The sequence below is a fragment of the Xyrauchen texanus genome, chromosome 27 (assembly GCF_025860055.1).
Source record: "Xyrauchen texanus isolate HMW12.3.18 chromosome 27, RBS_HiC_50CHRs, whole genome shotgun sequence".
Taxonomy (NCBI): Eukaryota; Metazoa; Chordata; class Actinopteri; order Cypriniformes; family Catostomidae; genus Xyrauchen; species Xyrauchen texanus.
In genome coordinates, this window is record NC_068302.1 from 6,075,603 (window position 1) to 6,088,639 (window position 13,037).

A 13,037-nucleotide genomic window follows, 5' to 3' on the forward strand; every position below is an offset into this window, starting at 1 on the left:
AATGATATTGGGGAGCTGAGGAATATTTGCATTTTGAATGTTAGTTTATCTGCATCAAACTCTTTAATTAAAAAAAAAGCAAGAACTCCTCTTTTGCATTATATGTGTTTTTAAATGATTCAAGCATAAATGATTTCACTGCTATTTTGTTGCATTTTGTTGATGTTGGCAGGCATGTTCCGTACCCAAACCTTAACCCTGACCAGTCTCCCAGTGATGATTGGACTTTGGAGGAGAGGTTCCGCCCGCTCACCTTTCACGGGCTCATCCTTCGATCACAGCTCGTCAACTTACTGATCCGCGGCGTCTGCTATGCTGAGAACCAGTCGGTCAGTGTCACTCCATAAACAAACCCCCAATATATCTATCTCTCTCTTCTTTGGAATGGACAGGACTAAAAATTATCAACCAATCATTGCATTTGGTCCGAATGTAATGATAGGATATCCTTGTCTGGCAATCTATATTTGCATACCGCCGCGCAACTTGTTCGCGTAGACAATAATGCGTCATCTGCACGTGTTCCTTGATGCTGTGCAGAGTGAGTGCGACCAACCAAGCTCTCATTATGAAAACTCTTAACATGCAAAAAAAAAAAAAATGTGATGTTTTTAATTTTTTTTTTAAATGTTTTTTTTTAAACAAAATAACCATAAATACGTAGTTTACATTCGTAATTATTGTAATGTCTAACCTGTGAATGAGACATGAGGTAATCTGAAACCGTTGTGATCGATTCCACCAATACGTATCTCCTCCTGGCGCTTAGACTCTAGTATGTGTGTGTGTGTGTGTGAGCGTGTATTTATCACCAAATGTCCCCATAAGGATAGTAAAACCTGAAATTTTTGACCTTGTGGGGACATTTTGTCAGTCCCCATGAGGAAAACAGCTTATATATCATACTAAATTATGTTTTTTGAAAATGTAAAAATGCAGAATGTTTTCTGTGAGGGTTAGGTTTAGGGGTAGGGTTGGGTTTAGGGGATAGAATATAAAGTTTGTACAGTATAAAAACCATTATGTCTATGGAAAGTCCCCATAAAACATGGAAACACAACGTGTGTGTGTGTGTGTGTGTGTGTGTGTGTGTGTGTGTGTGTGTGTGTGTGTGTGTGTGTGTGTGTGTGTGTGTGAGTGAGTGAGTGATATAGGAGGCTTGGCTTTGGAGACACCTCTGAAGCGAGGGCGGGCTCTATGCTTTCAAAGCTAGCTTGCTAACTGCTAGCCCCTCTCTGGATTACACCCCCTAGCTTTAAAGCGTGATATGAGCGTGACACGATTATCTGTGTTCCGCAACTGCTTTCGGGTCCTTGAATAACGTGCGTGTAAGGGCAGTCTTTGGACTTTCTGGTGCCCTCCTAGGGCAAGATGGTGGCCTACGCAGACTGCATAGTCTGCTTGTATGGAACGGTGGTACTGAAGCAACATATAGGATATTTAGATATTTGCTTTCAGAGAATGTCTCAGAGAATGTATTTTGAATATAAGTATATTTTTTCACTTTTGCCAGTTCAGTAAAGACAAAATATACTTTTATTCAAGATATATTCTCTGAAAGAAAGTCTAAATATATTATATGTTGCTTCTTGGGTAAATGTTTCTTGTTTTAAGGATTTTTAGATGTTTTAAAATATCTCCTTTAAAAATATTTTCTTCTGCGGTATAGCTGCTAAGTAAATGTACGGAAGGAGTTTTAGATATTTAGAATGGGATAGAAACCAAAAAAGACATTTTTCATTATATAACGTGCTAAGACTACACTTTCACCTTTTTAGGGTCATTTCGATTCATCTTTAATTCACAAAAATCAAACTCTTCTTAATTGAGCTTGAATATCTGATTTTCTTCACGATAAGATACACACTGTGATAGAGGTCGACCGATATTGTTTTTTTCAGGCCGATGCTGATCTTTTGAAATCCGGGTCGGCCAATGGCCGATTAATGCTGCCGATTTATTTTGGCCGATATTTGGCCGATATGTGCTTGTTTTTAACCTCTTATTTGAACCTTTTATTTGAAAGATAAAATGTAACACACAAAATTACTTAAGATAGACAACATTTCTCAAACAATACATTTATTGAACACTTGACCAATCTGCACTTGTACACTTAAATTAAAAATGTATAATGTAAAAACATATTGTATAAATAATGTATAACAAATATATTAAATAAACAAAGCAGGTGTTACGAACTGCTCCGAGACACGAAGGTTGAGATCCAAATGCAGCTTTAATTAAGGGGCAATCCAGACACGTAATCCAATATTCAGAGCATCCAAGAGAAGCACAGGCATAACTAGGGATGGGTATCGTTAAGGTTTTAATGGTATTACTACTCTTACCGATACTGCTTATCGATCCGGTACTTTAACATTTATATATATATATATATATATAAAATTTTATTTCAGGAAGGTCTACTAACATTACTGTTCAGGTGTGGTCTAAAAAGAAATCTAATAAAGTAATCAATTGTAAAATAACACTGCATAGTTTATCATAGATAGATTAATGCTCATTAATGCAGAAGTTATTCATTCAAAAGCTGTAAGTGATTTTCTCTTTGACTTTTGTTGTTTGATTCGCAGTGGCTCAATCGTCACATGTTTAATAGACAGCTTCCCCTTTAAGACCGAGTTAAGATCTAATAAGCTCCTGATGCAGCATATTTTCTCCCCAACTATTTCCATAACTACGTCCATTTAAGACAAACTCTGTTTAAGTGAATCTCCAAGCCGGTCGTTTTGACATATTTTTGTGTATAGTTGATCGTTTAGACGCATGAAACCCAAAGTAGTCTATACTTGTCTCTTTGCGGTGTGTTTCGGAGCGCGTGCCGCCTTGGGAACGGTAGCCTATCTCTTGCGCTCTTTTTATTATTAAACGCGTCCCGCAATTTAGCAACAGTAGCTAGACTGCATTTTACAACAATCACCGATCGTGCTGATTCTGACGTTAAGTTTGAGTTTTAGGGAGAAATGTCAGTGCACCGCTGTGAAGGGAAGGAAGTTGTGCTAGACAGAATGCGGCTTATGTATAAATATTCTTTTTATAATCTTTGGAAGGCGAAATCTAAAATAAAATCAGACTAATAATCACAGATCTAAACCAGGCTAGGTTTGAATGTTTAGTTCTGTCACTCATTATGCTGGGCTCGTGTTGGGCTCGTTTTGTGCTCGCTGTGGCACAGCGTGAGCGAGCTCTCTCTCTCTCTCTCTCTCTCTCTCTCTCTGACTGCTGAATAGCTAAATTGCATCACAGACAAATGGTTTCATATTATTATACATAGAAATGGCTGGCGATATAAAATAACTTTCTCTTTATAGCAATAAAGAATGTATTTTCTTAATTTCTCCAGTACCGACAGCAGAACCGATAAAGTCCGAGCTTACCAAAGCCAGTCCTTCAATAGCATATACTGCGTTGGTATATTTTTATTACTTATTTCTCTGCATTGAGTGACAACCCTCTCAAATATAAGACACACAAACAAAACAAATAAAAGTCTCAGATTCACTGTCTGTAATTGCAAAATTCTTGCTTGCTTATTGTGACATGATAGCAACCCTTCTGCTGTGATAATGCAACTTCAACTACGCTCTCAATATCCAAAGTAGCCGAACGTCATGTCAACTATCGCGTTTGTCACGTTTTTTCTTGAAGTTGGCAGTAACGTATCAAAAGTTTTTAATTAAATCTAAAGAAGTTATACAAATGTAACGCTTACTGTTTTCTCCAAGGAACTTAGCTCCTTCCTTAGGCACTGGATGAGGTCTGCTCACTCTGCTGGAAAATGACTCTAGGGGCAAGTGTGCGTCGAACACGTGTTCCACAACAACACTAGGCTGCCCACAGATGTGCCTGCCTAATAATCGGCTTGATATGCGTGGATATTGGCCGATGCCGATTATGTAAAAAATGCAAAAAAATCGGCCGATTAATCGGCTGGCCGATTAATCGGTCGACCTCTACACTGTGACATATATTATGATTCACTACATTGTGGGCCATCACGTTATAATCTAGCTACAGGAAGCATGAGCGAGGTATGAGCGTCTCTGTGCGAAACAGTGTATCAGCCGGGAGAAGTTTGAAATTCTCTCACGCTTTTTTTTTTTCTTCACAACTTGTATAAGTGACTCTGAATGCACAGAGAAATGCCAGTTTTTGGAGTTTGTGCTTATTTATAAAACCTACTTCCTTATTATTTTATCTTTAATAAAGGATGCTTTAAAGATATAACGCTGGGCTGTTTCCTTTGTAGATGCTCTGAAAGGCATGTTTTGCTCAGGTATGGCTCCTTTTTATTTCAAAACGACATTGTATTTACTTTTTTTGCATTATAATTTGCAAACTCCGTCACCTTAATCTGTTTGGAAAGTTTGGAGTGCATCTGGACTGAGCTGCGTTTTCTTTCTCTCCTCAGTCAAGCATGAGCTGATGTGCTGCTCTCCCGCATCATCATTGGAGTTTCAAATTATCTCATGTTGCGTTAAATGAGATCAAATGACTATTCGACATTGGAAATGTTTGTTGACGTTGTGGATAACATCGACTAATCATTTCAGCCCTACCCTCAACTGACAAATGTTATGAGCAACATGGCATAAAAATGGCATTAAGCCTCAATTCGCTGCAAATACAATACTATGAGAACATGCAAAATGATTGACTGGTCGAAAGCATCAGATATCTCACAACACTTATTTCATTAATATCTTTCAGGAAGTAGGAATATTTTTTGCATACCTTTCCATGAAAAATTCACTTATAAGGCTTAATAGGAATACTACTAGGAATTTTGTACCAAATTACTGTATGTGCATTTTTTAAGCTTAGTTTGATAAAAAAAAATTATAAGAATTTTAATAAATGTTATTGAATTGCAGTTCAATTGTATTTGTTTGGTAATGGTGTTATATTTTTAAACAAATTAGTCTTTTGTGACCAGTCTCTCTCTCTCTCTCTCTCTCTCTACTGTAGAGCGCCTCACAACCACGACTCTCTCATTCAGAGATGACAGAGGACTACCCACGATTCCCTGACATCCATGATCTTGACCTGGCTCTTCTCAACCCACGCATGATTGTGGTAAACATCTCTGACCTATCAAACTCTGCAGAAGAATGACTGGATGCTCACTGCAGTTCATAAACTAGTGCCCACTGTGCTGGAGATGGGTGACTCTTTAACTAGGGGCAAAATCTTCACTCAGTGATGTGCTCCCTTCACTTCTCATTTCTATCTGAACCAAAGATAAACTAAAATTATTTCTAAATGACCACGTTTACGCCTGGTATTAACAGGCATCTCAAATGTGTCTCCTGTGAAAACTTGTTTTCAGATTTTGAGGAGAGGGTCTCTGGCATAGTGATTGGTGTATTTTGTCATGAAATCTGTGCATTAATGCATGATGATGAAGCTTAAAATGTTTAAAAGACAAAGCAAGCTAAAAACTTTCACACTTTTTTTCCCTATTATACCTGAATTTAATCTAAGCACAAACGGTAATTTCGAGGAGAATTCTCTGTCATTCTACACTCTTTAAAACGAGGGAAAAAGTCATTAAACACAATACAAATTAGAGCTATTACACTGTAATATTGCATGATGGCATCACTGCAGTGTTTATATAGTGTCCCACAAACACCCTACTATAATAACCCTTAACTCTAAACCTAACCCTAACCTTCCCTTTTAAGAATTAACTATGGTTTTAGCACAGTAACCATAGTATCACCATGGTATTTTGTTATAAAATCATTGTAACTATACAGTTAAACATGGTTACTATATTATCACCATATAACACCATTGTTAATTGCATTAAAACTATGGCTTCTTCCAAAAACATTGTTAATACATTATTACTAGAGTATAACCATGGTTAATTTTACCTGGATTAAACCTTTTTCTCATCCCCCCGACCTTCACCGTGACCAAATTAAATTAATTACATGATATGCCGATTAATTCATTGCAATTAAGCGCATATATAAATATTCACTGAGAAATAATTCAATATGATTAAATAATTTTAAATGGTTATATTTAAATAATTTTAAATAACATATATTATAAAAAATTATTCATAGCATTAAAATGTGTATTATATTATTTAGGGATGTCCCGATCCGATACCTAGATCGGTATCGGCTTCGATATTGACGTTTTTAGACGGATCGGGTATCGGTCTGACGAGCCCGACCCAAATCCGATACTCTGTGTTAGTCATGTTCGTTACTGTCAAGCTTAAAAAATGACATAAAAGAACTGTTAAAACACCATTAAAGCGGTTCATATGACTCGTGCATTTTATTCAAAGCCACTTGAAGACACGCGATAGCTCTGTGAATTGCAATAGGCTGTGTTTAATAAGTAAACATATAAATGCACACGCAGCTTCAGCCCGTTAGTGAATGTTGCTTCGGTTTACACACACACGCGCGGCTATTTATAGCCTTCACACGTGCACAATATTTGAGCGCTACAAACGAACAAACGAGCGAGCGAAAGCGGGGTATTTATGCAGTCATTGATTAGCCACTAATGATATGCAGGTGCGTGTAATCAGAACTCAGGGAGTGCCAGTATCCAGTATGCTAGTTAATAATAAAGTGTTTCTTAATAAGCTATACATTTATATTGAAATAATGTGTAGTTAAAGGTTTGTGTTTCTTTACATATTAAAGAGTACACCCAATTATTTCCACACAATAATGTAAAGTTATTATAAACTGATTATGCAATAAAACAACACTGGTATCGGATCGGGATCGGTATCGGCCAATACTGAGATTTCCATTATCGGAATCGGATCGGAAGTGGAAAAAGTGGTATCGGGACATCCCTAATATTATTGTTGCAGACGAATAAAAAATTGATAAGACAACACAAAAATTGGCTGTAGAAATCAATATATTGTTTGTTTCCATATCATTGAACTTAAGCCAATCGTTTGCCTACAGTTCACAGCAATTCATTTTGCAACTGAATTTGTCAATTAGTCCGAGATTTATTATATGGGCTTGTCCAAGAACACGTCAATGTACACCTGCCTAAGGGTACTTGAAGAGGCTTTTGAAGCGTATCATTTTGGTTGCGTCGCATCATAATCATAACGTTTTTAGGTCCAAACGTAGATTAAAAAATTTAAAATCACGCCTTCCCTGTGTTCGGATTTGCACTCCAAGCTGTATTTGAAAGCAAGAATGTGTTCTCATCTTGTGCTGTCTGCTGTCAGTACAGCCGTGGCCAAATGTATTGGCAGTGACATCAATTGACAAGCAAAGTTTTCTGCTTCAGTTGTTGTGGTGTTGATTCACATTGTTTCTAGATCATTAAATTGAAATTTTGGATCCGTGGCCAGGCAACTCCCCAGATCTTAATCCCATAGAGAATCTGTGGTCAATCCTCAAAAGCCGAGTGGACAAACAGAAGCCCACAAATTGTGATCAAATCCGAGCACTAATAAGGCAAGAATGGATCGTCATCAGTCAGAATTTGGCCCAGAAGCTGATATCCAGCACGCCAGAGCGAATTGCAGAGGTTATGAAGAACAAGGTTCAACACTGTAAATATTGACTCTTTGCATATATTGAATATTTTTGCCTTTAAAACTTATGAAATGCTTATCATTGTTTTCCAGTATACCATAGAAACGTGAAAAAAGCATCTACAAATACTGAAGCTGCAAGCTTTGCGAAACACAAAATTGATGTCACTGCCAATACTTTTGGCCACGGCTGTATGTGTGGTTTGTTCTCTGTATAACTGCACATTGCCTATACAGCTGGAGATTCGCTTACTGCCCCCTGGAGAAAACAGGTGGTACTTCAAGCTTAAATTGCTCAGATGGTAGGCTATTTTCCTTTATCATCCTAGGGAGCAGAAAGGTTTGTCTAATTGAAAAACGTTTGGATGTATGTTATTGGTGTGTGTTTGCTTGAGAATGGCTCTTAATTTATATTAATTGGTTCACAGGAAGTGCTAAAGTGCTCTTGCTGTGAAGTGAGCTGTACAATAATAGTTTGTTCAGTGATCTCTCCCTCAAACTTAATTAGACTCGTTACACTCAAGCAGAAACTCTTTTTTTCACAGGATGTGACTCCTTACATGAACCCCTGTCCATATACTGTCTCTCCAAATACGCGCGCCTCCCAAGTGTTCAACGTTTTCAGGACAATGGGGCTCAGACACTTGCCTGTCGTCAATGCAGTGGGAGAGGTAAGTGTTACATAGGAAACAAATAGTAAACATCCCTAGAGTTTACCCAAAAGGAATGTCATCATTTACTCACCCTTATGTTGTTCCAAATGACAATCTGAATAATTTTCTTTCTTTAACACTTTAATGCTTGGTTGGGCCGTGTGAAAAAAGATTCGTCAAAATATTAATAAATACAGATTTGACTAACACAAAATAGGTGTCGTTTGAAAGCTTAGAAGCTGTATTTTACCATGCATGAAGGCATTATGAACAAAACTGAACAAGTGCTTTGAAATTTTACTCAAAGAAAAGTATGTCTATTACAATTATGTTGGTGTCTCTTATATGCCGCCTTTTCCCTAATAACTTCATGAAAAATAAACGGAACCTTAAAATATCACATACCAAACTCATTCTGTGAAATCTTATTACTGACATCAGATCTCCATGCTATGCAAACCTTTAGTCATCATTGTGTTTGCAGGCGTAATAAGTTTGTGTGTACAATTATTATGTACATTTGTTTGATGAGGCTTTTGGACACTATGAAAAATTATATTTGTAGTGCTATAACTTTTGATTGCTTTGTCGTATCAACACAACATTTTTCTCAGATACAGTTGACAAAATTGGGAACAAAAAAAAAAGCAGTAGACTTGAATGCTATATTCCAAATCTTCTGAAAACATACAAGAGCTTTGTGTGAGGAACGGAGCAAAATTAATCATTATTTGCTGATAATCTTAAATTGAAATCTGTTTCTCACACAAAGCTATTATATGACTTCAGAAGATTTGGAATATAGCACAAGTCTTGTAGATTACTTTTATGGTTTTTTATGGAAGAAAGAGTTTGTAACTACCTGAGGGTGAGTAAATAACAATTTGGTTTTTAGTTTAACAAAATTATAATTTTGGATTCTTGGATAAAACTTGTGTATAAATGATATAAAGTGATTTTTATGCCATTTACATCTCTTTCAGATTGTTGGAATAATCACCAGACACAATCTCACCCATGAGTTTTTAGTTGCTAAGCTCCGACAGCATTACATCACAATCTAAGATGCCAGCCGTGCCATCTGCGATCAAGCCTGCAACCTTGAGTGACGGCTCGTGTATGATGAGCCGAAGATTCTAGGGACCCAAACCTGAGACTAGATCCACTTTGGACCTGAAATGTTTCCTAGTTACTGTTTGAATCACTCTGGTTTGGTACCTCAACCATCCATAAACACACATACACACATCCATCATGCTAACACTAATGCAGGTGAGGTACCATTAATCAATACATTTCAGCACAGCATCCTGGATATCCGATACTGAAAATGCTTGCTGCCTAAGCTTTACCAACTTCACTGTAGCACTTTTATTTGTTATCGGTTTCCAACTTTTTCTCATTTTGAGTTCTGAATGTTTTAAACCGTGTGCACCATTTCTGTGTATTTATGAACGTTTACTTTTGCTCAAAGAGTGACATGAACCACTAGATCAAGATGATCTTTTTTCTGGGAACACCTTACTGTCAGTTAGGAAAAGAATCCAGATGCAACATTAAAGTATTAGAAGGCCTCTTTTTTTAGGAACCATCCATAAAATATATGCACATGTTCATAGATGATAATTTCAGTTAATCATGTCGTAATGTATAATGACTTAGACTTTTTTTTTCTAGCGACAGGTTTGTTCTCTTTTGATTTACAATGCAAGTTGATTGAATTCCAAGTTAACATTTTTGGGTGAATCTCATGTAAACGGGTCCTATTTCACCCCACTAAATAGCCCAATTATTTTTTATTTATTAAGACATTACATTTTGCATAAAGAAAATGAATCCTATTTCAGGACCATTAAGATGTTTTGCATTGTAAAATTATTTCCATGACATTTAAGCACATTTTAACCCAACATTTAAAAATATTGTAATACAATTTTAAAATCAGTATAAATAATAACGAAGAAACATTAATTTTGTGGCATTGTTATACATTTTTTGCAGAAAAAATATCATCTATACATAATTGCACATATTTTGTCCATTCCATTGACATGTCCTGATATTATTGACCTCAGTTTATCAGGGATGAAATTTCTCAGGGTGTGTTTGCAATGAACTAATCAAACCACCATAAAATCACATTCATGATAGGAATCTGAATTACAGGGATATGATAGTAATATGCTTTTTTTTTTTTTTTTTGTAATGTAACTTACAGTCATGATATTGATGTCATAAAATTATTGTGGTTTGATGCAGCTTTTTGATTCTGAGGGACTTTTAAAAGCAGTCTAAATAGTATTAGAAGAAATGATGGCACATTTGTACACCAAGAATTCCATATTTGATATTGTTCATCATAATTTCCTTTTTTATTATTATATTATTTAAGATGGTTTCCACTGAGTATATTTTTTCAAGCATATGCTGCAAATAATGTTATTAATGCTTTTAAAATATCAGTTATCTATATTGCCTTTTATTCTCCTTATTATTGACGAGATTGTCAGTTTTATTTGATGTGTCTTTTAAAATGTATGTTTTCTAACATACTGTTTATTTGAGTTTTCTGTTAACTGAGTATGCTGCCCGGTATGGAGAGTTGACTAAATCTACCATCCGTCTGTTATAAGAACGTCATAAAGCATCATGTTAACATTATCTGATATCGTCATACTTATCTCTCTAATGTCAATACTCCGTTGTCATGTCATGCGTCATTCGGGTCAAGTGATGGATTTTAATATATACACTTGTAAGACTTGAAATTATGGGTTTAATAATTTGTATTGAATTAATCTGAATTGGCTGACTTGACATAAAATTAAAACCATTCAATCTGAACCTTAAACGAGGCAAGGAACAAGTGTACAAGAAGATACAGATCAATGAAAAACACCAGAGAACTGTTTAAAAGTTTAGCCATTAACAAACTATTTACTGAAGGCACCTTTAATCTGGATTTATACCTTGATTACTGAGCCAAACTAGGTGAAAATAAAGAGCTAATGCCATTGCTCAGAGATTGAGAGCTCTAATGAAAGTTTAATTACATGAGTGTCAAATTAAATTTAATATATACTGTACAGTTGAAGAAGTTTACATACACCTTCGCCAAATACATTTAAACTCATTCAATTCCTGACATTTAATCATAGAAAACATTCCCCGTCTTAGGTCAGTTAGGATCACTACTTTATTTTAAGAATGTGAAATGTCAGAATAATAGTAGAGAGAATTTTTTTATTTCAGCTTTTATTTCTTTCATCACATTCCCAGTGGGTTTGAAGTTTACATAAACTTTGTTAGTATTTGGAAGCATTCCCTTTAAATTGTGTATCTTTAACAAATGTTCTGTGTAGCCTTCCACAAACTTCTCACGATAAGTTGCTGGAATTTTGGCCCATTCCTCCAGACAGAACTGGTGTAAATGAGTCAGGTTTGTAGGCCTCATTACTCACACATGCTTTTCAGTTCTGTCCACAAATCAGATTGACATCAGAGCTTTATGATTGCCACTCCAATACCTTGACTTTGTTGTCCTTAAGCCATTTTGCCACAACTTTGGAGGTATACTTTGGGTCATTGTCCATTTGGAAGACCCATTTGTGACCGAGCTCTAACTTCCTGACTGATGTCTTGAGATGTTGCTTCAATAAATCAACATATTTTTCCTTCCTCATGATGCCATCTACACTGTGAAGGTACCAGTCCCCCTGCAGCAAAGCACCCCCACAACATGATGCTGCCACACCCATGCTTCATGGTTGGGATGGTGTTCTTCGGCTTGCAAGCCTCAACCTTTTTCCTCCAAGCATAATGATGCTCATTATGGCCAAACAGTTACATTTTTGTGTCATCAGACCAGAGGACATTTCTCCAAATATTAAGATCTATGTCCCCATTTGTACTTGCAAACTGTAGCCTGGCTTTTTTATACTGGTTTTGGAGCAGTGGCTTCTTCCTTGCTGAGCAGCCTTTCAGGTTATGTCGATATAGGACTCATTTTACTGTGGATATAGATACTTGTCTACCTGTTTCCTCCAGCATCTTCACCAGGTCCTTTGCATTTGTTCTGGGATTGATTTGCAATCTTTGCACTAAAATATGTTCATCTCTAGGAGACAGAATGTGTCTCCTTCCTGAGTGGTATGATTGCTGTGTGGTCCCATGGTGTTTATACTTGCATACTATTTGTACAGTTGAACGTGGTACCTTCAGGCATTTGGAAACTGCTCCCAAGTATGAATTAGACTTGTGGAGGTCCACAGTTTTGTTTTCTGAGGTCTAGGCTGATTTCTTTAGATTTTCCCACGATGTCAAGCAAAGAGTCACTGAGTTTGAAGGTAGGCCTTTAAATACATCCACAGGTACACCTCAAATTCAGTACACCTGATATCAGAAGCCTATTGGCTAATTGTCTAAAGGCTTGACATTATTTTCTGGAATTTACCAAGAAGCTTAAAGGCACAGTTAACTTGGTGTAAGTAAACTTCTGACCCACTGGAATTGTGACAGTCAATTAAAAGTGAAACAATCGGTCTAAACAGTTGTTGGAAAAAATGATTGTGTCATGCACAAAGTAGATGTCCTCAACGACTTGCTAAAACTAATTTACTAATATTAAATCTGTGGAGTGGTTAAAAAAAAAACAAGTTTTAATGACTTCAACCTAAGTGTATGTAAACTTCTGTCTTCAACTATATATATATATATATATATATATATATTAGCATGTTTTCTTTTGGTTAATTTGAAAGGTATGCAAGCACATCTGTTTTTTTATTTGAGTAGAGTGAAATAGGGGAAATTATGTCGAG

At 36.3% G+C, this 13,037-nt stretch overlaps 1 protein-coding gene across 1 annotated transcript in view; it reads left to right on the forward strand.

Annotated features, from left to right (window-relative positions):
* Window positions 1-11,044, forward strand: part of clcn6 (chloride channel 6) — a 35,571-nt gene extending 24,527 nt beyond the window's left edge. The window contains exons 20-23 of the mRNA XM_052094913.1: window positions 173-329; window positions 4,993-5,100; window positions 8,110-8,235; window positions 9,201-11,044. Of these exons, the coding sequence (XP_051950873.1) occupies window positions 173-329; window positions 4,993-5,100; window positions 8,110-8,235; window positions 9,201-9,281 (472 nt within the window). The 3' untranslated portion in view covers window positions 9,282-11,044. The remainder of the gene's footprint in view (window positions 1-172; window positions 330-4,992; window positions 5,101-8,109; window positions 8,236-9,200) is intronic.
* Window positions 11,045-13,037: the final 1,993 nt, after the last annotated feature.